This window comes from Aquarana catesbeiana, linkage group LG04 (assembly GCF_042186555.1).
Source record: "Aquarana catesbeiana isolate 2022-GZ linkage group LG04, ASM4218655v1, whole genome shotgun sequence".
NCBI lineage: Eukaryota > Metazoa > Chordata > Amphibia > Anura > Ranidae > Aquarana > Aquarana catesbeiana.
The window spans coordinates 621,039,801-621,066,690 of record NC_133327.1 but is presented as its reverse complement, the minus strand read 5'-3'; the positions used below and the strand labels follow the sequence as shown (position 1 = coordinate 621,066,690).

The 26,890-nt window shown below is 44.3% G+C and overlaps 1 protein-coding gene across 1 annotated transcript in view; it reads right to left on the bottom strand.

Annotated features, from left to right (window-relative positions):
- SDE2 (SDE2 telomere maintenance homolog) overlaps positions 1-26,190 on the bottom strand; it is a 31,905-nt gene extending 5,715 nt beyond the window's left edge. The window contains 6 exon segments of the mRNA XM_073628310.1: positions 5,946-6,054; positions 10,719-10,888; positions 19,639-19,750; positions 23,617-23,734; positions 26,022-26,147; positions 26,149-26,190. Of these exon segments, the coding sequence (XP_073484411.1) occupies positions 5,946-6,054; positions 10,719-10,888; positions 19,639-19,750; positions 23,617-23,734; positions 26,022-26,147; positions 26,149-26,175 (662 nt within the window). The 5' untranslated portion in view covers positions 26,176-26,190.
- Between the last annotated feature and the right edge of the window lie 700 nt (positions 26,191-26,890).

Here is a 26,890-nt window from a genome sequence, read left to right as displayed (position 1 = left end):
AGGGGTCTGCTACACCCAGTTTGAGCAACCCGGTGAACATACTAGCTCATTATTTATTACTTACCTGAGATCGTAGCCCCCGCTTCGGCCCTCGTTCGTCACCTCCGACGCCATCTATCCCGGAGTGACTTCTGCGTATTGCAGCTCCGACACTGTGAATGGCTGGAGCTGCGATGACGTCACTCCCGCGCATGTGCGCTGGCGCCGCCACTAACGGCATGATCGCCATTAGAAACAGCGCACTCAGTGCGCATGCGCCGTAGACAATGGTGCCGCCATTTCTGCAAATATCTCCTAAACCTTTTAGGTTTGACAGATATTTCTTGCACCTACAGGTAAGCTTTAATCTAGGCTTACCTGTAGGTTAAAGTGGTTGCAATGGGTTTACAACCACTTTAATGAAAACGGAGGGAAGGCATAAACCAGTAACCCCCACCCAGATTGAGAAAGGGCATCTACCCCTAAACTGAGGGGGTCCCTCTAACGAGTAAAACTTGTCCACTGTTTTACTGTGTGGCAAACAGGTCGATTTCTGGTGTTCCCATTTTAGACAGATTTGGATGGATTTGATGAAAGATTGCTCGATTCAGGGACCATTCTGTCTGTACTGTTTTTCTCCTGCTCAGCCAATCTGCCAGACTGTTAATTTCTCCTTTTAAATGCACAGCTGAAAGATGCCAGGTTCCTTTCTGCCCAGGCCAAAAAGGTCTTCCGCTATCTCCAACAGTCCTGCGGCTCTTGTGCCACCTTGCTTGTTTATGTAACCAGACAGTTGTCCAAAAGAATTTGAATATGTTTGCCTCTTAAAAGGGACCTTTAATGCAATTATGGCTTCCAAGACAGCCCTTAACTCTTTTGCATTGGATAAAGCATTGTCCATCTGCTGTGGCCATGCTTCTTGGGCCCAGTGCCCTTAAAAATGTGCACCCCAACCCCATGCACTTGCGTCTGTAGTGACTACCGCCGCTTTTGGCTAAGACCATAGTCGGCCAATTGACAGGTTTTCTGCGTCTAACCACCATCTTAATGATTTTTTTCACTGCTTGAGGGACTTCCACCTGCCCGTTCCGCAATGAGCGCAAAAAGTTTTGAAGGTGGTGCATGTGAAACTGAGCCCAAAGGACTCAGAGAATAGACGCGGTCATCAGGCTAAAAAACTCACATCAGGTATTTTATGGAGGATTGAGCATTCCAGAGCCGATATGGCTGAAGTTAGAGTTAGTATTTTCTCCCGTGAAAAAAATTTTGTTCACTGTAGAATCGATCGTGTAGCCTAGGAGCGTCAATTTCTGGGCTGGCTGGATCTGAGATTTTTCCAGGTTTATTAACCACCCTGATTTCTGCAGAAGGTTGATCATCAAATTCAGATGCTGTGCTACTTCTTCCTCTGAGTCCCCGAAGATCAGAAAGTCGTCCAGATAGGGGATGATCTGTACGCCCTACGTTCTTACCATCAATAAGGCCAATGCCAGGACCTTGGTAAGTATATACGAGGCGCCGAGGCAAGGCCAAAGTGGAGCGCATTGCACTGGAAGAACAGCATCTTCCCTGATCCTTTTACCGCAAATCTTAGGAATCTTTTTGATTCTGGATGGTTCGAGACATGCAGGTAAGCGTCCGACAAGGCAAGGGAGACCATGAACGCCTTGGGAGACAGAAGTTCCTTTACTGTGTAGATAGATTCCATCTTGAACTTCTTGTACCTTACAAACGCATTCACTTTTTTCAAGTTCAGAATGAATCTGAATCTTCCTTAGGGTTTTTTCCTCAAAAATATGTGGGAGAAGAGGCTTCCTTCTGCTTGAAACCTCGGAATCCAGCTTTTTGTCGTTTTGCGCAGCATATCTTCTAACAGATGTCATAGCTGAGGACTTTGTTTCATCTTTTGAAAGAGTTGTCAGGCAAAATCTGTTGAGTCTGCCGCTTAATTCTATCTGGTACCCACAGTCTATGAGGTCCAGGATGAATTTGCTGCTCATGATTGATTGCCACGGTGCAAGGAAGGACTACCAGTTTCCCTCCCACCAGGCAAAGCGAGTCAATGGGGTTTATCTTTAGTCTGCGCTGGGTTGAAAAGAAACCCCTTTCTCCCACTCCCACGGTTGTTTTGACATTTTTTGATCCTGCTTTCTTTTTTCTTTAACTTGTGGCCGCTTGAAGGGACAAAAATTCTTTTTGTTGTTTGTTTTCTTGGAATGGGGAATCCTTTTTTCCTGTCTGCAGTCCTCTCAAGGGCTGAATCCAATTCTTTACTGAACACGAGCCAAATCGCTCTCCTCGCTTCATTTATAAGCGCCGTAGATCTAGCTGTAAATTTTGCCGATTCCGTACTGCTTTGTTAATAGGAAGGGCGTCCAGAATTTCGTCTTTTGGTGTGTCACTTTCCAGAAGTATGCGCAACTGTTTCAACCAGAGGTCTAAGGTCCTGGCTACGCTCATAGTGGCCAGTGCTGGTTTGGTTTGAAGTTTACGGAGCAAACCTCCCTTGCCCGTTTGAGGTAGCCCTCCGCTTTCCTATCCATTGGGTCCTTCAAAAAAACCTGAATCTTCAAAAGGATAATTCTGGAGTTTTTGGACACTTTAGCTGAGGATGCATCTAATTTGGGGCATTTGCCCCATAAGCCGGTGTCCTCCTCTTCAACCAAATGCCGACCGCCGTTGCTGGATGGTGGCAGAATGGCACCCCTGCGCAAATCGCCGAACGGCGGCCGCTTTAACGGGTATAGTGGACGGGCGCGCACCTGCGGCGTCACTGAGGAGCCAATGCGTGTGCCTGATATCTGCCGGACACCCACGATCACTCGCGACAAAGCAGGACCACGTCCTGTCAGGGGAGAGGAGACAGATCGCGTTCCTAGCATATAGGAACACCGATCGGTCTCTCCCCCTAGTCAGTCCCACCCCCCCTCCCAGTTAGAACACATTTAACCCCTTGATCGCCCCCTAGTGTTAACTTCCCTGCCAGTGATATTTATACAGTGATCAGTGGCTATTTATAGCAGAGGTGATCAAATACCACCAAAAGAAAGCTCTATTTGTGGGGGGAAAAAAAGGACATCAATTTTGATTGAGTACAATGTTGCACGACTGCGCAATTGTCAGTTAAAGCGATGCAGTGCCGTATCGCAAAAAATGGCCCGGCCAGGAAGGGGGACAATCCTTTCGGGGCTGAAGTGGTTAAAAGGGAAATAGTCTTTTTTTTCCCCAAAAAATTTAAAATCTTTTCTGGTTCTTTCCATTCCCTGAGTATCATATCTTTTAGGGTCTCATGGATTGGAAAAGTCTAAGCTTGTTTTGTTTGCAGACCCGCGTATAACTGATCGTGGACCGAGAGTTCCTTATTTTCTTCCACTTCTAAGCCCAATGTATCATAAATGACCTCCAGTAATCCATCTGTGTCTTCCGAGGGAAACCGGAATTGCTGAAATTTAGCGACTTTTTCCTTTTAATTCTCCTTCCTCTGATTCAGAGTCCAAGTTAGAACTTTCTCCCAACTTAAAGTTCCCTGCCCTTGAAGGGAGAACTCTGGAGGCCGGTGAAAGTGCAGAAGGAGTAGAGGTAGAAGCTCTACCCCGAGGTGCCCGATTTGTTAGTTTGGAAAGATTGCATAGTTACAGCCATTTCTTTCTTCATTGCTTTCAATAAACTCTTGGAGAGAGCCAGCCTCATTTTTAAAGAGATAATCCATGCATTCCTGACAGACTTTACTTCCAGCTGGAAGACACTTTCTTCTTACAGACTGAAAATTTCTTTTTAGGTATTTCCCCTTTTGCCTCTCTGTCCTTGTCCTGCAAAAGAAAGGACATAAGGAGAAAAAGAGCCCCTTTAGCAAAAAAACTTCTGAATGGGGGGGAGGGGTGACCTAAAATACAAGCCCTCATACCAGCAAACAGGATTAAAACCACCAACGGGAAGGAGAGACAAAAAGGTGAACAGAAAAGCATGAGGAAATACCATGTTTGAGTGAAAGATTGCCACCAGGCGCACCCACAATAAATGCATTGTAGAAAAATTTCAACAATAACCTTAACAGTAGCGGGCCTCCTGACCTCCATTGACAGACATCCAGTGCCCCTTCCACCAGGTATAAAAAGAAGAGTGGGTGCTACAGCCCCCTTTTTCCTTACCTTAGGGCAGGAATCCCCGTGCGTCTCCAGACCTGCATCACCACCAGCAGCCTCCACGGTGCACAGCAAGTTAATAAAACATGGCACCCGGCGCTGCCTCCTCCACGCCCTTAAGTTCTACAGGGAGGATCCCGGCCTGGAGCTGTGGATCCGGCACCGCATCAGGGATTAGAAGAGAGCCTGAGGTGTTCCACAGCCTCAGCAACCTCCAGGTCGTTTTTTTGCCATAATCAAAGACGGCCGCCGGATGACTTCCTGCTGGCCCGACTTCACTTCCACTGCAATGGCCATGTTGTCATTCACTGGCACCGCCGAGAATGGGGCATCCAGCAGGGAGAAGAACCGCATGGAGAGCGACGTCCGCCATAGGCTTGCCTGACCTAGAGCAACCAGCACCCTGCCAGATAACAGCAGCAGTCACCCAGCCATCCCCCAGGAAGGACTCCTGTGAGTACCTACCCTCCTCTGCCAGAAATCATCCCCACACCTAGGGATGCTTCTGAGAACCAGCTTAAAAAAAAAAAAAAAAAAAAAAAAAAAAAGGGAAGGGGGCCCCTGAGCTTTTTATATCTTTTTCAAAAAAAAAAAAAAAAAAGGGAAGGGGGCCCCTGAGCTTTTTATATCTTTTTCAAAAAAAAAAAAAAAAAAAAGGGAAGGGGGCCCCTGAGCTTTTTATATCTTTTTCAAAAAAAAAAAAAAAAGAGCTAAACTAGGTCCCTGCCACCTAGCACGAAGGTCTGCAGGAAAAATTCATAGCATGTAGCATGCTCCTGTCTAGCCAGAGGAAACAAGAACTGAGGGTATACTGTGGTGCATGCTTTAAATAATGTGGAGCCTGTGTTTCCTGTGCTAGATAGGAGGAGCCTCTCTCTAGTAGCCATCCTGGAAGATTACTTGGGAAATAATAATTTGCAAGGGTATCCACATACTTTTGGCCATATAAATCAAAAACAGGTATAGAGGCACTCATGGGTCTTTCAGAGGAGATACAGTGCCTTGAAAAGTTTGTCATGTTACAACCAAAAAACGCAAATGTATTTTATTGGGATGTTATGCGATAGACCAACACAAAGTGGCAGGAAAAGAAATGTTTTTTGAAAATTTTTGGCGTGCATTTGTATTCAGCCCCCTTTATTTTAATACCCCTAACTAAAATCTAGTGGAACCAATTACCTTCAGAAGTCACCTAATTAGTAAATAGAGTCCACCTGTGTGTAATTTAATCTCAGTATAAATACAGCTGTTCTGTGAAGCCCTCAGAGGTTTGTTAGAGAACCTTAGTGAACACACAGCATCATGAAGGCCAAGAAACACACCAGGCAGGTCAGGGATAAAGTTGTGGAAATGTTTAAAGCAGGGTCAGGTTATACAAAAATACCCCAAGCTTTGAACATCTCACGGAGCACTGTTCAATCCATCATATGAAAATAGAAAGAGCATGGCATAACTGCAAACTGAGCTGCAAGGGCACTGGTAAGCACATTCGTAGTTCATTCACACTTCCTGCAATTCAGTAACTGACAAGCGGTACAGGCAGACAGCTATACTAAGTGTCCGCAGGATGCTGGCATTGAACCTGCATTCCGATTGTGGGTGCAATACTTTACAGGCTGCAGCGTAAAAAAAATAAAAAATAAATAAAAAATAAAAAAAAGGGCTACTTTTTTTTACCTGCAAAATGATGATTTTCATTTTTTACATTTTTTGAAATGAGTGCTCCAATTCATACATAAGAGAGACCCATGAGATGTTCCCTCTTCAAGTGTTTGATAATATCAACTTGTTTTTATAAAAATGGTCAACGATAATTGGGCTTACCATAGGAATTTCTTGCTGGATTTTTCTTTGCCACTTGGGGTCTTTTTTTTACGTTTGCAACAGTCACTCGACTCTGGAGAAACCACTGTACTCGAAGAAGCTTGCAGACCTAGTTAAAAGAAACATCAGTCCAATAAACACATTCAGCTACAGAAAAAGGAAATATGCACATGACGCAAACAGGCTTGCACCTACAAAGGGTTAAAAAATTTTCACAGCTTCCAATGCCATTTACCAAGCTTTCAGAAATCTTCATAAAAGCAACTAATTTAAAGTGGTTGTAAACCTTAGATTTTTTTTATTACAAAAACAAGCATGCCTACACCTACCTGCTCTGTGCAATCGTTTTTCACAGAGCAGCCCCGATACTCTTCTTCTAGGGTCCCCCGCCGGTGCTCCGGGCCCTCTTCAGCAGGTATCCCCACGGAAAGCCACGTGCGGGCTCACGCCCCAGTCCTACTGCTGCGCCCATTAACACAGCAGGACTCGGCCCTGCATCACGGGATTAGATTGACCGCAGCGAAAGCCACTGGCTAATGAGGAGAGAGACAGCAGCTGGAGCCGCTGTGCTCATCGCCGGATTGGATCAGGTAAAGAAAAGTGGGGGGAGCTGCAACACAGGTTTTTCACCCTAATGCATCAAGGTGAAAAACCTTGAGCTTTAGTACCACTTTATTGTCAGTTAGCTACTCATACATTAACCACTTCCCGACCGGCTCACGTACATATACAGTGCCTTGAAAAGGTATTCATACCCCTTGAAATTTTCCACATTTTGTCGTCATGTTACAACCAAAATTCTAAATGTATTTTATTGTTTTTTTTTAGTGATAGACCAACACAAAGTGGCACATAATTGTTAAGTGGAAGGAAAATGATAAATTATCCAATATTTGTAAAAAAAAAAAAAAAAAAAAGTGAAAAAAGTGTGGCGTGTGTGGCAACCCAGATGTTTTGGAACTACATTTCCCATGATGCTCTACTACACTGCATAGTGCATGAGCATCATGGGAAATGTAGTTTCAAAACATCTGGGGTTCCAAGGTTTGCCATCACTGATCTAGTGGAACCAATTGCCTTCAGAAGTCACCTAATTAGTAAATAGAGTCCACCTGTTTGTAATATAATCTCAGTATAAATACAGCTGTTTTGTGAAGCGCTCAAAAGGTTTGAGAACCTTATTGAACAAACAGCATCATGAAGGCCAAGGGACACACCAGACAGGTCAGGGATAAAGTTGTGGAAAGGTTTAAAGCAGGGTTAAGCTATATATAAAAAAAAAAATATCCTAAGCTTTGAACATCTCACGGAGCACTGCTCAATCCATCATCCTAAAATGAAAAGAGTATGTCCCAACTGCAAACCTACCAAGACATGGCCATCCAGCGAAACTGAAAGGCCCGGGCAAGGAGAGCAATAATAAGAGAAGCAGCCAAGAGGCCCATGGTAACTCTGGAGGAGCTGCAGAGATCCACAGCTCAGGTGGGAGAATCTGTTCACAGGACAACTATTAGTCGTGCACTCCACAAATCTGACCTTTATGGAAGAGTGGCAAGAAGAAAGCCATTGTTGAAGGAAAGCCATAAGAAGTCACGTTTGCAGTTCGCGAGAAACAACGTGGGGGACACAGCAAACATGTGGAAGAAGGTACTCACCAAAATTGTACTTTCTGGCCTAAAAGCAAAAAGCTATGTGTGGCGGAAAACGAACACTGCACATCACCCTGAATACACCATCCCCACCATGAAACATGGTGGTGGCAGCATCATGTTGTGGGGATGCTTTTCTTCAGCAGGGACAGGGAAGCTGGTCAGAGTGAATGGGAAGATGGATGGAGCCAAATACAGGGCAATCTTAGAAGAAAACCTGTTAGAGTCTGCAAAAGTCTTGAGACTGGGGTGGAGGTTCACCTTCCAGCAGGGCACTGACCCTAAACATACAGCCAGAGCTGCAATGGAATGGTTTAGATCAAAGCATATTTATGTGTTAGAATTGCCCAGTCAAAGTCCAGACCTAAATCCAATTGAGAATTTGTGGCAAGACTCTCCATCCAATCTGACAGAGCTTGAGCTATTTTGCAAAGAAGAATGGGCAAAAATGTCACTCTAGATGTGCAAAGCTGGTAGACATATCCCCAAAAAAGACTTGCAGCTGTAATGGCAGAGAAAGGTGGTTCTACAAAGTATTGACTCAGGGGGGCTGAATACAAATGCACAACACACTTTTCACATATTTGTAAAAAAATTTTGAAAACCATTTATCATTTTCCTTCCACTTCACAATTATGTGCCACTTTGTGTTGGTCTATCAGATAAAATCCCAATAAAATACATTTTACGTTTTTGGTTGTAACATGACAAAAATGTGGAAAATGTCAAGAGGTATGAATACTTTTTCAAGGCACTGTACATCGACAGGTTGGCAGCCCTGCTCAAAATGGTGTACGGGTACGTCGGCTCCTTTAAGAGCCTTAGCAGGTGTGCACCGCTGCACAGCGGGGGACCCAATGCACGTGGCCGCGATGACCGCCGGCCACGCGCGATCGTACGCACGAGAGACAGAACATGGGATCTGTGTGTGTAAACACACAACGCCCGGTTCTGTCAGGAGAGGAGAGACAGATCATGCATTCCTATTAGTTAGGAACAGCGATATGTCTCCTCCTCTAGTCACCCCCATAGTTAGAACACACACTGAGGGAATACATTTAACCCCTGATCGCCCCCTAGTGTTAGCCCCTTCCCTGCCAGTGACATTTATATAGCAATCAGTGGCTATTTTTAGCAGAAAATGGCCTGGTCAGGAAGGGGGCAAATCCTTCTGGGGCTAAAGTGGTTAAAAGGGAATGTACACCAAATCAGCCAAACCTTAATGACCACCCACCTAATATTCAGTAGGTCCTTCTTTTTTGCTGCCAAAACAGCCCTGACTCACTGAGGCATTGGTGCCACTAGACCTCTGAAGGTATGCTGTGGTATCTGGCACCAAGCTGTCAGTAGTAGATGCTTAAAGTCCTGTAAGTTGCGAGGTGGGACTTTCATGGTTCAAGTTTATTTTTCCTGCATATCCCACAGATGCTTGATTGGACTGAGATCTGAAGACTTAAGTCCAGTTCACACCAGTACATAGTACAGGAAACCCATGCTGCGTGCATGTTTCCCACACCACGTTCAAAGCGCACTGCACTAGGGATTTGCAGTGGGTGTCAGCACAATGCTAATGAGAACCCGAATGCAGGTCACATACGCAGTGCATTTGTCTGCACCAGATCACATGATACAGAAGTACCATGTGATCTGATTGTTCTGTAAAGCAGTGCATGCACTACTTTTGCTGCGGTCCAGCGCAATTTCAGCCCATTTAAACGATTGGGCTAAAAACGCACAATACCCAGATCTAATGTGAATCGCACAGGAAAACACAGCACGTTAGAAGGCCAAGTCAACAACTTAAACTCATTGCTGTGCTTTTCAAATCATTCTTGAACCATTTTTGCAGTGTGGAAGGGCACATTATCCTGCTAAAAGAGGCCACTGCCATCAGGGAATAACGTTTCCCATTAAGGGTTAAGAGGCCACTGCCATCAGGGAATAACGTTTCCCATTAAGGGTTGTACTTGATCAGTAACAATGTTTAGGTAAGTGGTATGTGTCCAGTAACATCCACATGAATGGCAGGACCCAAGGTTTCCCAGCAGAACATTGCCTCGAGCGGCTTGTCCTCTTCCCATGCATTCTGGCACCATCTCTCCCCCCCCCCCGTTAAAAGACACACAAGCATCTGGCCATCCAAATGATGTAAAAGAAAATGCGATTCATCATACCAGGCCACTTTCTTCCAGTTCCCATAGTCACATGCCCATTGTAGGCGTTTTGGCTGTGGATACTGGGTACCTTGACTGATCCGAAAAGCCCCATACACAACAAACTGGGATGCCCATTTTTTCTGCTTTAGAAACAGCAACTTCATGGACAACATGTTTACTTGTTGCCCACTATATCCTAACAACTTTCCTATGCCATTGTAAAGCGAATCAATATTATTCACTTCACCTGTCAGTGGCCAAAGTTATGGCTAATCAGTGTATAGTCAAAAGATTTTCCAGACATACACACATGTATTTGTGTTCAATTACATACTTAGGCTAGATTCACACCTATGCAGTTTTAGTGCTTTTTGCATATTTGCACTACAGTCCATTTAACATGGTTTCCTATGGAACACGTTCTGTAGTGCAAATCTGCAAAAAGCACTAAAACTGCATAGGTGTGAATCCAGCCTTAGGTTCTGCTTTTCAGTGTGCAAAATGGTTGTGGCTTACTGCTTCTTCTCACAAAGGAAATTAACAATTCAGCAGACCTGCTAAAAATAACATCCTCTGTATGGCCAATATCTTTTCTCAGAGCCCAGGCCTAGGCGGCCAATCGCAAGGACTAAGTAGTGTCGCCATCACTCCATTCCTACATGGTGGAAAATTGCTTTTGAGGCAAAGGAATGTCAGACTGCTTTAACCCTAGTTACGTTATTGTGTCTCAAGCTGGGCATTAAACAAGGAGGTAGTCAATGTAGCTGCTATTCTACCATATGTATAACAAAAATATGGAAGAGCAAACCTAAAAAAAAAAAGAAAAAAAGAAAAAAAAAAAAAAAAAAAGAAAGTGTTCATGCTAGTCAGTCTATTTAAATTAGACCAATATAAAAACAGTATATATATTTTTTTTATTATTAAGGAGGTGCCTGCATTTTCCAGAAAGCGGCCTTTAACACTCTCACCTTTGATGACAGAGTCCTCCAGCCTCTCAGACATGTCGCTGCGCTGTTTGTGATACTCGGGATCAGTGAAGTAGTGTTTTGGCTCTTCCAGTTTACGTTTTAGTCTTTCCACTCGCCTCTGTTCCTTCTCTGCTTCACGCTCTGCTTGTCTTTTGCTCCATTCAGCCATGCTATTGAGAAAAGGAAAAAAAAAAAAAAGGACCATTTAAAAACTTGCCACCCAGAGATGGGGGGTTGGGTGCGCGGTGAAGAGAGATACTGGAGACAGTCTACAGTTTTTCACTCTGTCTTGAGTAACCTCACACAACTGTGTATGTCTTACAGAACATATATTGTAGAACTCCCGAACTACTACGCAGGTGGGTGGGAATGATTACTTTATTAACTATGCATACCTGGTTGTTGTAGGAGAGGTCATCTTCTGCCTTACTTCAATACTCCATCTACAAAACTACAGCTTGTTATTGTAATCCTGAAAGCATGAGGAGAAAATACGGCACTTGTAGGGAAAGGTTCAGTTTGTGTAGGTTTGTCTTTTGTAGGTTAAAAACTGATGAACCTCTCCTTTTGTAAATATGAGCAGCCCGATAGCCATGTTGACCTTCTTGCTTTAATACTCAACCTTACCTCGAAACGTACCCAATTATGCACCAACTTGGCTTCTGTCCTGGCCCCCTGGGCAGGTCGTATTGCTTTAGCAAAAATGTACCTCCTTCCACATATTCTATATGTATTCAGAGCCCTGCCCATGCCCTTTTTTGCTACTCACTTTAAGATGTTACAAGCCATCCTTGCTTCTCACGCCCCTGTATAAAATCTTCTAATCTCCTTTGACCTGCAAAATTTGCCAGACTAGGTGTACTCGAAAGACCCATCCTCATGGGCACAGACAAACTTCAGCTACAAACTCGAACCTTTAATGGGCTCCGAGTGCCACCTTATGAAGATCAGCCTCAAAGAAACATTTCTTGGACACCATAATAGCTTCATTAAGAACATGGAACTCTATACGGGACACTAACAGGAATCTCACTTTTATCCCTACAAAAGCTCTCTCTCCCGATCCTTGGAACTTATCATTCCGGACTTATCTTTACAATCCTGGGAAAGTGCAGGCATCCACTCCATTGTTCATCTATACCAGGGATATGCAATTAGCGGACCTCCAGCTGTTGCAAAACTACAAGTCCCATCATGCCTCTGGGTGTCATGCTTGTGGCTGTCAGAGTCTTGCTATGCCTCATGGGACTTGTAGTTCTGCAACAGCTGGAGGTCCGCTAATTGCATATGCCTGATCTATACCAACACCCACCACTATGTTCATTCCAGGATCTTCATTCTGCCTACTCCATAACCAGTTCTACATTCTACAAATTCTACAGATACGTCACACACTAGGAAACCTACACCTTCCAAATTTACACATCATTAACTCTCTCCTCAAACTTTTTGAATCCTTTGCGGCATCGAGCAAAGGACTCTTCTCCCATTTATGCCATTCTCTCCCAACCATCAGCTACACAGAAAACTACTTCTATGGTGCACTGGGAACAAGTGCTTAACTATTCTACCTCCATACCTAAATGGCACACAGCAGTTTCTCTACCTCTTAAACACTCCCGATGTATAACGCACTGGGAATCCTTACAAAAATTATTTCACAACTTGTATTATTCCCTGTTGAAACTGGCCTTAAAAAGGAGTTGTAAATATGCATTGATTAAAAAAAAAAAAAAAAAAAAAAAAAAAAAACACCTTGTGTGTAGCAGCCACCCCAGCACCCACCTAATTACTTACCTGAGCCCCTTCTCTCTCCAGCGATGTCCAAGCCTTCCGGGACACTCCTAATTAGCTGAGACACAGCAGTGGCGCCTTTGGCTCTCGCGGCTGTCAAAATCCGTCAGCCAATCAGGGGGGGAGAGACGGGGCGGGGCTCTGTGTCTGAATGGACAAAAGGAACTATGAAGCTGCAAAGGGTCCAGAAGCAGCAAAGAGGGACCCGAGAAGAGAAGGATCCGGGCTGCTCTGTGCAAAACCAACTGCACAGAGAAAGTATAACAGGTTTGTTATTAAACACAAACAAAAAACAAAAAAAAAAAAAAAAAAAACACAACAACAAAAAACACACACACACACACACCCCCCCTTTACAATCACTTCAATATTGCCAGACTAATCTGCTCTTTGCTGGAGACAATGCGGAGCTTCAGGATCTCCATCCCATATTTGGTGGTATTGCCCTCAAATTCAGCGCTTTTGGATACAAATATTTTCATCTGCTTCCTATGTTACTGGTATTCCTATTCTAATGGATCCACAATTAGCCTAGTTAGGCATAGACATGGATTCTTGGCCCTTTGAATTCCACACTATCCCTACCCACATCTTTATAGCAGCCAGACTATCCATTGCTTGCCAATGGAAACAACCTCTCACACCAGATCTTAGTTCAGTGGTCCGTATACTAAACGGCCATGATTTTTTACTAATACATATTTGCTAAAGCCCATCTTTTAACTCCCAAATTCATCTGCAATTGGAAACTCTGGCTATTACATCCTACCTGCACTTTATCTAAATAGTTTTTTTCCCTCCCTCAACAGGACACATCTTTTTTTATTATTAACCCCCAAGAATCCATAGACTATGCCTACTCATTTACCTTAAGTCATTTCATTAATTCTCCTTTCCTTTAACCAATTAACAAGCATTACATGATTGTACCAGCTACCTACCAACCTTCCTCCTCCTAACTCTGACACTCTTCTCCTTTCTAGATTTCCTACTCTACTGTTCCGCTCTCCTTCCTGTTTTCTTCCTCCACTTCAGGAATGTTAAAACTGCCATAAGATTTTTTATTATAAAATTATATATATATATATATATATATATATATATATATATATATATATATATATATACACATACACACACACAGTGGGGATGGAATTCAGACCCCCCTTAAATTTTTCACTGTTATATTGCAGCCATTTGCTAAAATCATTTAAGTTCATTTTTTTTCCTCATTAATGTACACACAGCACCCCATATTGACAGAAAAACACAGAATTGTTGACATTTTTGCAGATTTATTAAAAAAGAAAAACTGAAATATCACATGGTCCTAAGTATTCAGACCCTTTGCTGGGACACTCATATTAAGCTCAGGTGCTGTCCATTTCTTCTGGACATCCTTGAGATGGTTCTACACCTTCATTTGAGTCCAGCTGTGTTTGATTATACTGACTGGACTTGATTAGGGAAGCCCCACACCTGTCTATATAAGACCTTAGGCTCGGTTCACACATGGGCGGCACGACTTGCAGGTCGCCTCAGCGAGGCGACCTGCAAACGACTGCGGGGCGACTTGCGAGACGACTTCTGCATAGAAGTCTATGCAAGTCGCCCCAAGTCGCCCCCAAAGTAATACAGGAACCTTTTTCTAAGTCGGAGCGACTTGCGTCGCTCCAATTAGAACGGTTCCATAGCACAGAACGGGAGGCGACTTGTCAGGCGACTAGGTCGCCTGACAAGTCGCCCCAGTGTGAACCGAGCCTTACAGCTCACAGTGCATGTCAGAGCAAATGAGAATCACGAGGTCAAAGGAACTGCCTTAAGAGCTCAGAGACAGAATTGTGGCAAGGCACAGATCTGGCCAAGGTTACAAAAAAATTTCTGCTGCACTTAAGGTTCCAAAGAGCACAGTGGCCTCCATAATCCTTAAATGGAAGACGTTTGGGACGGAACAGTCGGGAGATGGGAGAAAGTTGTAGAAAGTCAACCATCACTGCAGCCCTCCACCAGTCGGGGCTTTATGGCAGAGTGGCCCGACGGAAGCCTCTCCTCAGTGCAAGACACATGAAAGCCCGCATGGAGTTTACTAAAAAAACATCTGAAACAGGAGAAGTGGGACTGAGTGAGGTGTGCAAAAAAGGCCAAGGGATCAGTCACCATGTAACAAACCATTTATTGATAGACAATAGCCTAGTGGCACAGTGTTGTTCCAAAATATACATAAAACCGTCAAGTATAGTACATATGGTCACAACATTGGTATATAAAAAAAACCCAATAAAAAATGATATGGTGCATGTGGTAAGTCCGACGTGTTTCGTGTATCAAACACTCTTCAGGGGCAATTAAGCACCAACATCTAAAAGCAAAGAGAAAAAAAAAAAAAAAGAAAAAATGTAATAGGAAAAAAAGGAGTCCAAATGAGTCAAAAATGATTGTGCATAAGGTAGAAAGGGTATGCGTATAGGAGAGGCTAAGAGCCACAATTCCCAGATGTATACTCACTTGACCGGGGAGTGCAACCTCCATGGGTTCCATAGTCACAGGCCACCAACTGAATCAGATCCGGGAGCTGAGGGAGGAGCACTCAGACAGGGGGAGAGCGAAAACGCCAGGCGCAGACAGAGAGTCCCCATAGAGTAATATGTCCACACTGGTATAAGATGAGGGGAGTGAGTCAGTGGCCTGTGACTGTTGGTGCTTAATTGCCCCTGAAGAGTGTTTGATACACGAAACGCATCGGGCTTACCACATGCACCATATTTTTTATTGGGTTTTTTATATACCAATGTTGTGACCTTGTGCATTTTACGGATGTTATAACTTTTCAATCAATTCTTGCCCTGTATCATCTGGGTTTTGTTATCTATATCTACCATGTATATAAGGATGTATATGTACTATACTTGATGGTTTTATGTATATTTTGGAACAACACTGTGCCACTAGGCTATTGTCTATCAATAAATGGTTTGTTACATGGTGACTGATCCCTTGGCCTTTTTTGCACACCTCACTCAAAGTCCCACTTCTCCCGTTTCTAGTATGCATAGGGATGGAGACCCACGTCTCATTTAAAGTCCCAACCTCGCTCCTTTAAACTCGATATAGGGATGGAGGTGTGCTTTGAGACCTTTGGATTATTTCACCAACATGGACATCAGTCCACAGGACACTTGCCCTGAATCGTTGGCCTCCTATTGGGGATTGTCTAGCATGACACATTCCTTTTCATTTAACTTTTTTGTGTACATGCATCGTTTCATTTGTCGGTTTAATTTCCATCTTTTTTATATATATATATTTTTTTCCCCCAACTGATGCAGCTTTGCAGTGTGCCTCCGACAGGGAGTCCATGTCTTCATGGTTGCCCTCCTGTCTCGGTATCCGGGAGCTGCGACGCATGGTGGGCCCCTCCCCCTTCTCTCCTTGTCATCCCTGTGGGTGACGGGGGATCGGGGCGGGTTCCTCTCCCTGCGTCATTCCTCCACGCCGTGCACGTGACGTCCGTCACGTTGTCGGCATTGTGTTTACCTCCCGTGCGGACGGCGGCGTCCCCAGCTGCTGTGGGCGGCGAGTGCCGCTGCGCTGGAGGAGGCCTCGGTTCACCTGGTGTCTGCACTGTTTGACGCTGGGGGGAGTTTCCCTGCTGGGGGGGGGGGGGGGGGGGGGGGGAGGGGTTGGCTAGGTGCACATAAGGGCCCCCATTTTCTCGCTAGCCTAATTTCAGGCAGCACGTCCACCACTGGGCAGGTTATATGTGGCCATCATCCATAGGTAAGAAGGTTATCATATGCTCATATTTTCTTCACATTTACTCTTTGATTAGGGGCTTTTGTTAGCCTAGGAGCATACTTTATACACGTTACTTTTTATCACTACTACAGACTCACTCCCCTCATCTTATACCAGTGTGGACATATTACTCTACCCTTTCTTCCTTATGCACAATCAGTTTTGACTCATTTGGACTCCTTGTTTTCCTATTACATTTTCTTTTTTTTTTTCTTTTTGCTTTTAGATGTTGGTGCTTAATTGCCCCTGAAGAGTGTTTGATACACAAAACACGTCGGGCTTACCACATGCACCATATTTTTTATTGGGTTTTTTATATACCAATGTTGTGACCTTGTGCATTTTATGGATGTTATAACTTTTCAATCAATTCTTGCCCTGTATCATCTGGGTTTTGTTATCTATATCTACCATGTATAGAAGGATGTATATGTACTATACTTGACGGTTTTATGTATATTTTGGAACAACAGCGTGCCACTAGGCTATTGTCTATCAATAAATGGTTTGTTACATGGTGACTGATCCCTTGGCCTTTTTTGCACACCTCACTCAAAGTCCCACTTCTCCCGTTTCTAGTATGCATAGGGATGGAGACCCACGTCTCATTTAAAATCCCAACCTCGCTCCTTTAAAAAAAAGAAAAAAAAAAAAAAAAAAAACATCTGAAGGTCTCCAAGATGGTGAGAAATAAGATTCTCTGGTCTGATGAGACCAAGATAGAACTTTTTGGCCTTAATTCTAAGCGGTATGTGTGGAGAAAATCAGGCACTGCTCATCACCTGTCCAATACAGTCCCAACAGTGAAGCATGGTGGTGGCAGCATCATGCTGTGGGGGTGTTTTTCAGCTGCAGGGACAGGACGATTGGTTGCAATCGAGGGAAAGATGAATGCGGCCAAGTACAGGGATATCCTGGACGAAAACCTTCTCCAGAGTGCTCAGGACCTCAGACTGGGCCAAAGGTTTACCTTCCAACAAAACAATGACCCTAAGCACACAGCTAAAATAACGAAGGAGTGGCTTCACAACAACTCCGTGACTGTTCTCGAATGGCCCAGCCAGAGCCCTGTCTTAAACCTAATTGAGCATCTCTGGAGAGACCTAAAAATGGCTGTCCACCAACATTTACCATCCAACCTGACAGAACTGGAGAGGATCTGCAAGGAGGAATGGCAGACGATCCCCAAATCCAGGTGTGAAAAACTTGTTGCATCGTTTCCAAAAAGACTCATGGCTGTATTAGATCAAAAGGGTGCTTCTACTAAATACTGAGCAAAGGGTCTGAATACTTAGGACCATGTGATATTTCAGATTTTCTTTTTTAATAAATCTGCAAAAATGTCAACAATTCTGTGTTTTTCTGTCAATATGGGGTGCTGTGTGTACATTGAGGGAAAAAAAAAAAAAATGAACTTAAATGATTTTAGCAAATGGCTGCAATATAACAAAGAGTGAAAAAAAGTCTGAATACTTTCCGTCCCCACTGTGTGTGTGTGTGTATATAACAATGTAGTCTCAAGCCAGAGGGAAGGCTGGAGCAGGGGATTGCCTTGCCACCCTAGGCTACAGTGCTGTGCATTTCTATTAGCCAAGCAGGAGAGTGAGTGGGGCGGGGCCAAACCGCAGCACCATGCCCCCAAGTTGCTTGCGGTGGGGGCACTCGATAGGAGGCAGGGGCCAGGAGCACCGAAGAGGGACCCGGAGAAGAGGAGGATCTGGGCTGCTCTGTGCAAAACCATTTCACAGAGCAGGTAAGTATAACATGTTTATTATGGTTAAAGAAAAAAAATGGAATCACAATCACATTAAATGCCAAGTTCACCTTTTATAAAAAATAAATGCAAATCTTTTGGCAGGGAAGAAAAAAAAAAAAAAAAAGGAATCTTTTTTATTTTTTTCACTCTGCAGCCTGTAAGGCAGGGTAGGCAACCTCAGCCCTCCAGCTGTAGTGAAACTTCAAATCCCATCATGCCTCTGCGAGTCATCCCTGTGATTGTCAGGGTCTTGCAATGTCTCATGGGAATTGTAGTTTCAAAGCTGGAGGGCCGTGGTTGCCTACCCCTGCTGTAAGGCATTGCACCTGTGATCTGGAGATCACCAATGCATTGCCAGGATCCTGAAAACCCTCAGTACACTGTCTGCCCGTATCACCGTTACCGAATGACAGAAACAATCAACGAACTATGAGGGCGCTCACTAGCACTGCACTGAGAACCACAAGTTGCCGGCTACGGCAACGGACAGTACTTGTAGTTCATTCACAGAACTCTGAATGAATGATGTAACCGTGTGGGCGGTGAACTTGTCCTTTAAAGTGGGATATCACCTTAATGCATACATCGTATGCATTAAGGTGAAAAAACTTCTGTCACTGACCGGCCCCTCCCCCTGTATTCCCAGCCGGAGACGCGCTCTTCCTCTCTGCCCGGGGTTCTCAGCTCTTGATTAGCTAGCTTGATAGCAGCGCAGCCATTGGCTCCCGCTGCCGTCAATCAAATTCAATGACGCGGGGGGGCCTAGTCCTACATTCGGCGTCTATGGACACTGAATGCTAGACCCGGGGGGTTACCTTGCAGGAGCGCTCCCGAGAGACAGCGCTTCCTAGGGGGTTATACGGTGCAGAGAGGAGCTACCAGCGCCGCCGGGGGCCTACAGAAGTCGAGGATCGGGGCCACTCTGTGCAAAACGAACTGCACAGTGGAGGCAAGTATGACATGTTTGTTACTTAAAAAAAAAAAAAAATTAAAAAGGAAGAATCGCTTTAAGTTACTCTGAAACCACTGGGTACCATTGAATTGTGACAATTCTGGGAGGGAACCCCCCCACCCACACACAAAACATTAAGTTCTGTCATATGGAGCATCAATAACACTGTATAAAAGGCAAGTCGCCAGCAACTTCGCTTATACAGGGCTTTTCCATCACTCCAGACAAGTGAACGGATAGGTGGGTGGGGGATGCTACCATTGCTAAATTCAGTCTAAAGAAAAAAAACAAAAAAAAACAAAAACAAACAAACACTACTAGTTGACTGGCTGTCATACTGACCCTTAGCCTTCAATGTGATGATTAACTCAGTATGCCTTTGCCTCCTCTACAAATACATGCACTCCCATGCACAAAGATTTGTTTTGCATCGCATGGACAATAATGAGCTGAACTGCAATGCAGAACCCAGTTTTGTTATACTTTTCCTTTTTGCAGGTACTGAAATAGGTGTCCTAAATGTATTGTGTAATCCAGGAAATGTACAACAAAATACAGATTTTTTTTTTTTCAGTCAGTTCATAATACACTTATATTATAACCAGCAAGAATTTGCGACTTACGCTTTTTCATGGTTAACATCTCTCAGTCGCCTTCCACTGAGATCACGACAGGCCTCTCTGTTTGTGGTCTTCTCAATTTGAGCCCCCAGTGCCCTAAGCATGGAACCGAAACCTATAAATACAGTATACACCGGTTATCTCCCTTTTCTCATAAATTCGTGCTCGGAACCACAAACCAAAAGGGGAAAAAAAATAAAATACAGTATTTCTCTACAATGTATGCACATTTCCCCATTGTGCCTCTTTAGTCAATTTACTACTGGCGTTGTTTATTCACTTTTCATTTTCTGAAAGCAGAGACCCAGGGGAATAAAATTGGGGTAGTTACAAATTTTTATGTCCCACAATATTAGTGCACATTTTTATCAAACCCATATTTTCAGTAAGAGCTACACTAAAAATGTATTTTAGTGCACACAAAACACTATATCCAATTTGTTTGTAAACTATAAAAGATGAGCTTGTGTCAAGGTTATAGGTACTAAACATTTCAAGCATCAAAATGGCATGGGCCTGCGAAACAGCAACAACGTTTGGTGCCCAAAATCGCTCATAGGCGATACTTTAAAGACCATCTTTGGAATTACATAAAGTCACCACAATTTAGGTAATCCCAGGAAACTTAGATTTTCAGTGATTTTGTCATCTGTGTCCCAATGGGATGAGATTTCCCTTCACTTCCTGTCCCATAGCCAAAACCAGGAATGAGAGGAAATCCCTAGTTGTCACCAGAATCACCAGAACTGGAGTCCTCATTGGAGGATTTCGGTTTTGACGATAACCCAAAATTAGAGATTTTCTTTCATTCGTGGTGATAACTGTAAACAAGACCGATCGAGAGAGTGAATCTTTCTAAAGGGGCACAGACAGTAATACAAATCTCCACGCTATCCAATCTTTTCTGTGGAAAAAAAAAAAAAAAAAGTAATATACCGTATTTAATCGGCGTAAACACGCACACTCATTTTAAGAGGGAAGTTTCAGGAAAAAAACTAAAATTTTAAATAAGGAACTTTGGAGCAAAATAAGGGTCAGTGCCCATCTGCAGCCTCATCAATCCACATCAATACAGCCTCACGATTGCCTTCAATGCAGCAGCCTCACCATTGCCATCAGTGCAGCCTGATTGACGTCCACCTGCAGTCTAGAGGGGACAGGGAGGGGGCGGGACGAGTGCCGACAGATTACATACAAAGAGACTCTCCTATGATAAACAGAACAGTGGTCCAATGGCGGCCCAGGAGACAGGACTTCCTATTACAGAGGCTGCCAAGTAAACAGGAGATTCTCGCTGTATGTAATCTGACAGCGCTCGTCCGGCCCCCCTTCTTGTCCCCTCCGAGGCAGCTAAAATTGAAGTATTGGCGTATAACACGCACACGCTATTTGCCCCCGATTTTCATGGTGAAAAAAGTGAGTGTTATACGCCAATACAGTATATTATAAAAAATTGATTTTAGATACACTAGCTTTATTGCCATTACGTAGAGGGGTGATAACCTATTAGAAACGGCAGGTCATCTTTAAAGAAGGGATCCAAGGACTATTAGACCTCTAATGTCACCTATGGACCCTAGTGAGACTGATTAACCACACTTTTTGCTTGAGCAGCTTCTTCCTGGGTCTGTGGTGCCACGGAATGACAGCTAGTTGTGAACCTGGAAGTGACTAAATTGCTAAATTGCTGATAACTTCCAGCATCATACACCAGAAGAGATCAGCGAACAAATGTTTTCTGATATCCCTCCTTGCTACACGAAATTCAAGTCCCAAGCCCACAGGAAGGACAGCAGAGGCCAAATGCATGGCAAGAGTAGTTGGGCAAGGGATGATTATGGGCCAGAAATTGCCATAGTGTGCAGTCAGGTGTAGAACCACCCAAATACACCAGAAAGACAACTTGACAGCTGTGAACACAGCTCCAGAAGTGTATTTAAAAGCCCTTTCTATGGCATTGGTAGACAAGTGGTTGAAAACACTGCAAATTCAGAAAAATTTCCGCTGATCTGCAAGAATTCAGAAAGCTTCTTTCTGAACACTCTGCAGCACTGAAATACCAAGAATTTTGTCAACCATGCCCAGTTCTCCTCTGCGTGATACAATTCACCTATTTCCTACTTTGTCTGGCATCAGGTGATCCCTGAAAACTCATCTCTTTAGGGAAGCCTATCCCACCTCTACTTACCAACTGGAACCCTACTATACTGAATTGCATCGTAACTGTACTGTCTCTCTTAGTTTTATAAAGCACTGTGCAAACTGTTGGCACTATATAAATCCTCAAAAAAATATCAGAAACACTAGATGTCACTGATCCCAGTGCTCTACTGGATAGAAACAAATTAATGCTCTATAGCAGCTATTATGTAAAAAACAATTGATAAACTATGCAAAGATAAAAACCAAAATAATCATCCCAGCACTAACAGCGCTTGCAGAATAACTATAGGTATTCAGTGCAAAACAGTGGCATTAAAAACACCTAAATAGACAATCAGTATGCAAAAAAAAAACAAACATATAAAGTTCTTATAATATAAAAAGTGCTCTGTATCCCCTCAGCGGCAAGGCTAAAGGCTCCTCATCTGAATACCATCACCAGAAGACATCTTGTGCACAGATAATCCCCATTGGTAATAAACTCACCACAGGTAAACAATAAAGGAGCCTTGTATCACCATACACTGTTCAAATATCTCCTGTCCTTCGATTCCTCCAGGAACGGTGCAATGTCAGAATCCTGTCCCTGGATTAAACTGGTTAGTTCATAAGGCAGTTCATAAAGTGCATCATGCAAAAAAAGAAGGGGACTATTTAGGTGTTTAATGCCACTGTTTTGCACTGAATACCTCACTATATAAATCCTGTATAATAATAATCCCAAGTAATATGTCACCTGCCTCGCTGTGCATAAACCACAAAGAATTACAGTCTTTAGGCATGTTGAACAGTAAACATACATTTAAAGAGGAACTGCAGTCTGCTCACATAATTTGTAATAAAAAACATTTTTGCCATTCTGAAGCTTCCCTCCAACCACTTTGGATATTATTTTATATATACACTGTGATTCTATACTTGCTAAATATGCTGCAGAAATCTCCATCCACAGAGTCTGGCTGCAACCATTTTAACTGAGGGCAGCTGAAGCTGCTGCCTGTTCAGTTCCTGGATTTATACATAGGCACACCTCCAGCTCTCATTGGCCCTCTTATGACTCATTCCCCCCCCTCTCTTCCTGGCAAACTCTCACAAGAGTGCAAAAGAGAGCTTTGCATGATGTCATAAGCCTAGGCTAATGACCAAACAAGAAACAGGAAGTGGGCTGTATAAGGTATTTAGTGACAGAAAAAAAATTAGAATATACAAAGTTAGAACAAGGGCAGAAGATTTAATAGATGAAAAGTTAAAAAAAAAAAAAAATGACTGAAGGTCCGCTTTAAACTGTGCGTTGAGCAGAGAGTGCCTGAAGCTCTGCTTTCATTTCTCTAGTCATAGTAGGCAGTAACCAATTAACTGACTGGAGATAAAAGGTCAAAATGCAAATCCTAAACAATCAAGATATACAATCCAATCTTCATTATATTCTAGATTTAGGGGTTTGGACATGTATGTACCCTCTTGATGCCAGCTGTATACACACACATACATAGCAGCACGAAGGTGGTCTTTATTCTGTGCTACCACATATGTGTGTTCATAGTTTGTCCTGGTGACATGCTCTATCATGACCACACTGTCATATACAAACTTCCAGCCACACAGTGAAGATCAGAAGCCACTAGGACAGGCTCCCAATCCACATAATCACTGTGACAGCCAATCACAGTGAACATATCAGGAAGCCCTAGTAACGCCTGTGGCATTATGAACTCCTAATGAGCCGACAATAAGGGGTTAAGATTTGATGATTTTCCTGGCAGTGTGGATAAGACTTTCCAGTAACTTATATGGTTTAGAAAAACTTCACAATCATACCTCCTTTTCCGCCACAGAGTCGCGGCTCCACACTGTAAGTGAATCCATTCTGCAAAGCTTCATCTCCGCTAACTCGTTGCCCATTACAGGTCACATAAAAATCACAGCAAGATATTCCCTGAAAAGAAGACAAACAACCATCAAATTACACCAAATATTTCTTAAAGGGACCCTGCTACCAACTAAAAATCGCTGGCAAAAGCACATCAAAATCAAGTATTTTAACTAATTATTTGCTGCATTTCCTTCAATTAACCCCTTCACGCCTAAGGGTAAAACAAATCTTAATGCCCAAGCACAATTTTGCAACTTTGACATGTGTTAGTAAAACATATCATCACAACTGCTTTGTGCATTCAGGTTGATTATTCCAAGTTGAGCTGCAGCTCTGTGTGTCCATTAAGACAGAGCTGCGGTTCGGCCCCGTCCTCGCTCTCTCTCGCTGCTGTCAAAGTCAGTTAGCCAATGGTGTCGCTGCTGTGTCTCAGCCAATCAGGAGGGAGAGTTCTGGTTGGTCGAGACATTTGTGGACATTGCTGGACAGAAATGGGGCTCAGGGGGGCTGCTGCACACTAAAGGATAAAAAAAAACCTTCTGACTTTACAAACGCTTTAATCACCACTGGGTTTTTTTGGCTAAAACAAGCTTAAAAAGACCAAAGAAATTTGAAAAAAAAAAAATTAAAAAATTCTTAGTTTCTGTCAGAAAATGTTTTAAATAATTAATTTTTCTCCTTCACTGATGTGTGCTGATGAGACGGCACTCAATAGGCAGCACTGATGAGGAGATAGTAATATGTAGCACTGATAGGCATTACTAATGGGCACAAATTGGCATCACCGATGGGGCTGCACTGGTGATCAGTGCCCTGATTATCTGTACTGTCTCCCCTGTGCGGAGATACCGGCTAATCAGCTCTCCTCTCACTCTGTCAGTGTTAGGCCCCTTTCACACGATCGGACCGTTCAGGTCCGCCTGTCAGTTTTGACGGCGGACCTGAACGGGCGATCCATGTTAGCCTATGGAGCGTCGGATGTCAGCGGAGACATGTCCGCTGACATCCGACCCCGTCCGATCCGCTAAAAGCAGACGTATGGCTCTACGTCCAGATCCGTCGCTGGCGGATCGGATCGGGTGAGATCTGACGAAAACGGACACGCTGTCCGTTTTCGTCCGATCCCTCCATAGGCGGCAGCGGCGCCTGACAAGCCCCTCCCCGCTCAGTGAGCGGAGAGGGACCTGTCATCCGCCGGCTCAGCGGAGATCAACGGACTGATCTCCCGCTGAGCCGGCGGACCGAGGCGGGCTCCGTAGAAACGGAGCCCGCCTCGTGTGAAAGGGGCCTAAGGCGAGGAGAGCCGATAAATGGCATTTGTGATTACATGTGATTGGACACAGCTGATCACATGGGTAAAGAGCCAAATCATCAGCTCTTTACCGAACTTGGGGGAGGCGCCGTTCTATCGAGAAATGCCCTCCGTCGGGTCTGCGCATGACGCAACGTCACTCCAGCTAACATGTTGATTAGCTGGCGTGACGTCAACACTGTGCATGCGCAGATCATCGGAGGCAGTATCTGACGATCAGCTAAGCGCCAAGAGGGATGAAATTATCAGACTCTGCCTCACTATTGGGGGGGGTTTGTATTGAACGGCGTATTTTCTGTCTGTTGCACGGCGCCTTGAGTGTGTTGAGTGGCGGGTTTTGGCTGTGTATAAGGGTGGGTTAAAACACACAAAACCCACCACGCAATAGCGAGGCAGAATCTGACAATTGCATTCTCTCTAGGTGCTTAGCGGATAGTCGAATACTGTCTCCGGCGATCTGTGCATGCGCCGTGTTGACATCACGCCAGCTGATCATCATATCAGCTGCAGTGATGTTGCGTACTGCGCATGCGTAGACCCATAAGAGGCATTTTTTGACGGAGGGAAATTCTCAAAAGAACACCGGTGTCCCAGGGACACGGCGAACCCTGATCACCAGGTCCCCCACGGGCACACAAGCGCGGTGAGGATGACGTCACCCCAGAATGAGAGTGGATCCCGTCCCCCATTATTCTATACAAATAAAGGAGTCTATTGCAGAACGGTAAACATTGCTCTGGTCCATGGAGGGTGAAGAGGTATGTGAGGGGAAGCGGTGAGAGCTCCATGTCCATGTGAGACTATCCTGTGAACAGGGTGACAACGCCGCTGTGTGACATCACTGGGGAATGAACGGCGGTGTCAACATTGGAAGGGAAGTAGAAAACGAGCAGCCTTCCTGGCAGGATCCAGAAGAGATACAACTATATTACACAGGGAAGGCAGAAGCTGCTGTGTTCTTGTCAGTGACTCCATCATACACATCGCTGGAGCTCCTTGTAGATAACCCGCCCTAATATTAAACACACAGACACTCACCAGGCCGCTGGGGGGAAGGAGCTCTCTCACGGTGGATCCCTGTGGCAGCTCCGCCTGGCACAGCCGCCCATTCCCCGGGTCCCTCCGCCACACCTGCACCACAGACACCTCCATCTTTTCCTTCCCCCAAACACAGGCGCAGCCGATACGTCATCCAGGCACAGCACGTCGACTAGGCGTGAGCTCACGTGACCGCTTATCCGTCACACACGCAAGACCTTGACGTCTTCCCACAGCCGCCATCTTCGTTGAGGTAAAGCCAAAGGCGGGTTTGGGCTTTCACAATGTCAGAGAAATTTCTAGAAAATGTCGTCTGCCCTCTACAGAAAACAAAGCCGAGTCAACCTCGTAAATAAACAGGCGCCTAAAGTTTTATTGACGGCTGTTTAATTATTTAGTCTTAAAAAGCGGTGATTTCGTTGATAGGACGTTTTTTTCTTGAGGTAGTGGAATTGTAAATTAATCTGGCGTCTCGTATGGCGTTTCTTTTCGCGGTGAGACGGCGTTAGTCCGCCCATAACAAAGATGGCCGATAGGAGGCAGCAGAGGGCGTGAAGTGAGTTGTGTATATTGCTGTGATTGGTGGTTCATGTTGGTGGGCGGGGCTGGGTAATGTGTACGTAGATTTGGCAGCAGCTGGGAGTTCCTTCAGGGATTTGTGAGCTTTTTGTTGTATGATCCACCATGCTCTGCTGAGACTGGAGAGAGCCTGTCATGAGTGGCTTCATGTAATCTCAATAGTCAGTCAGTGTTATTATTGTACTGCTGAAAGATTTCTATTTGCCTTTGTTTATTACTTTTCACCAAGCTTGAGAGTCAGTCAGGCCTGAGATGTCACCTGAGGCCTCATAGTTGTTGCCCTGGAAACA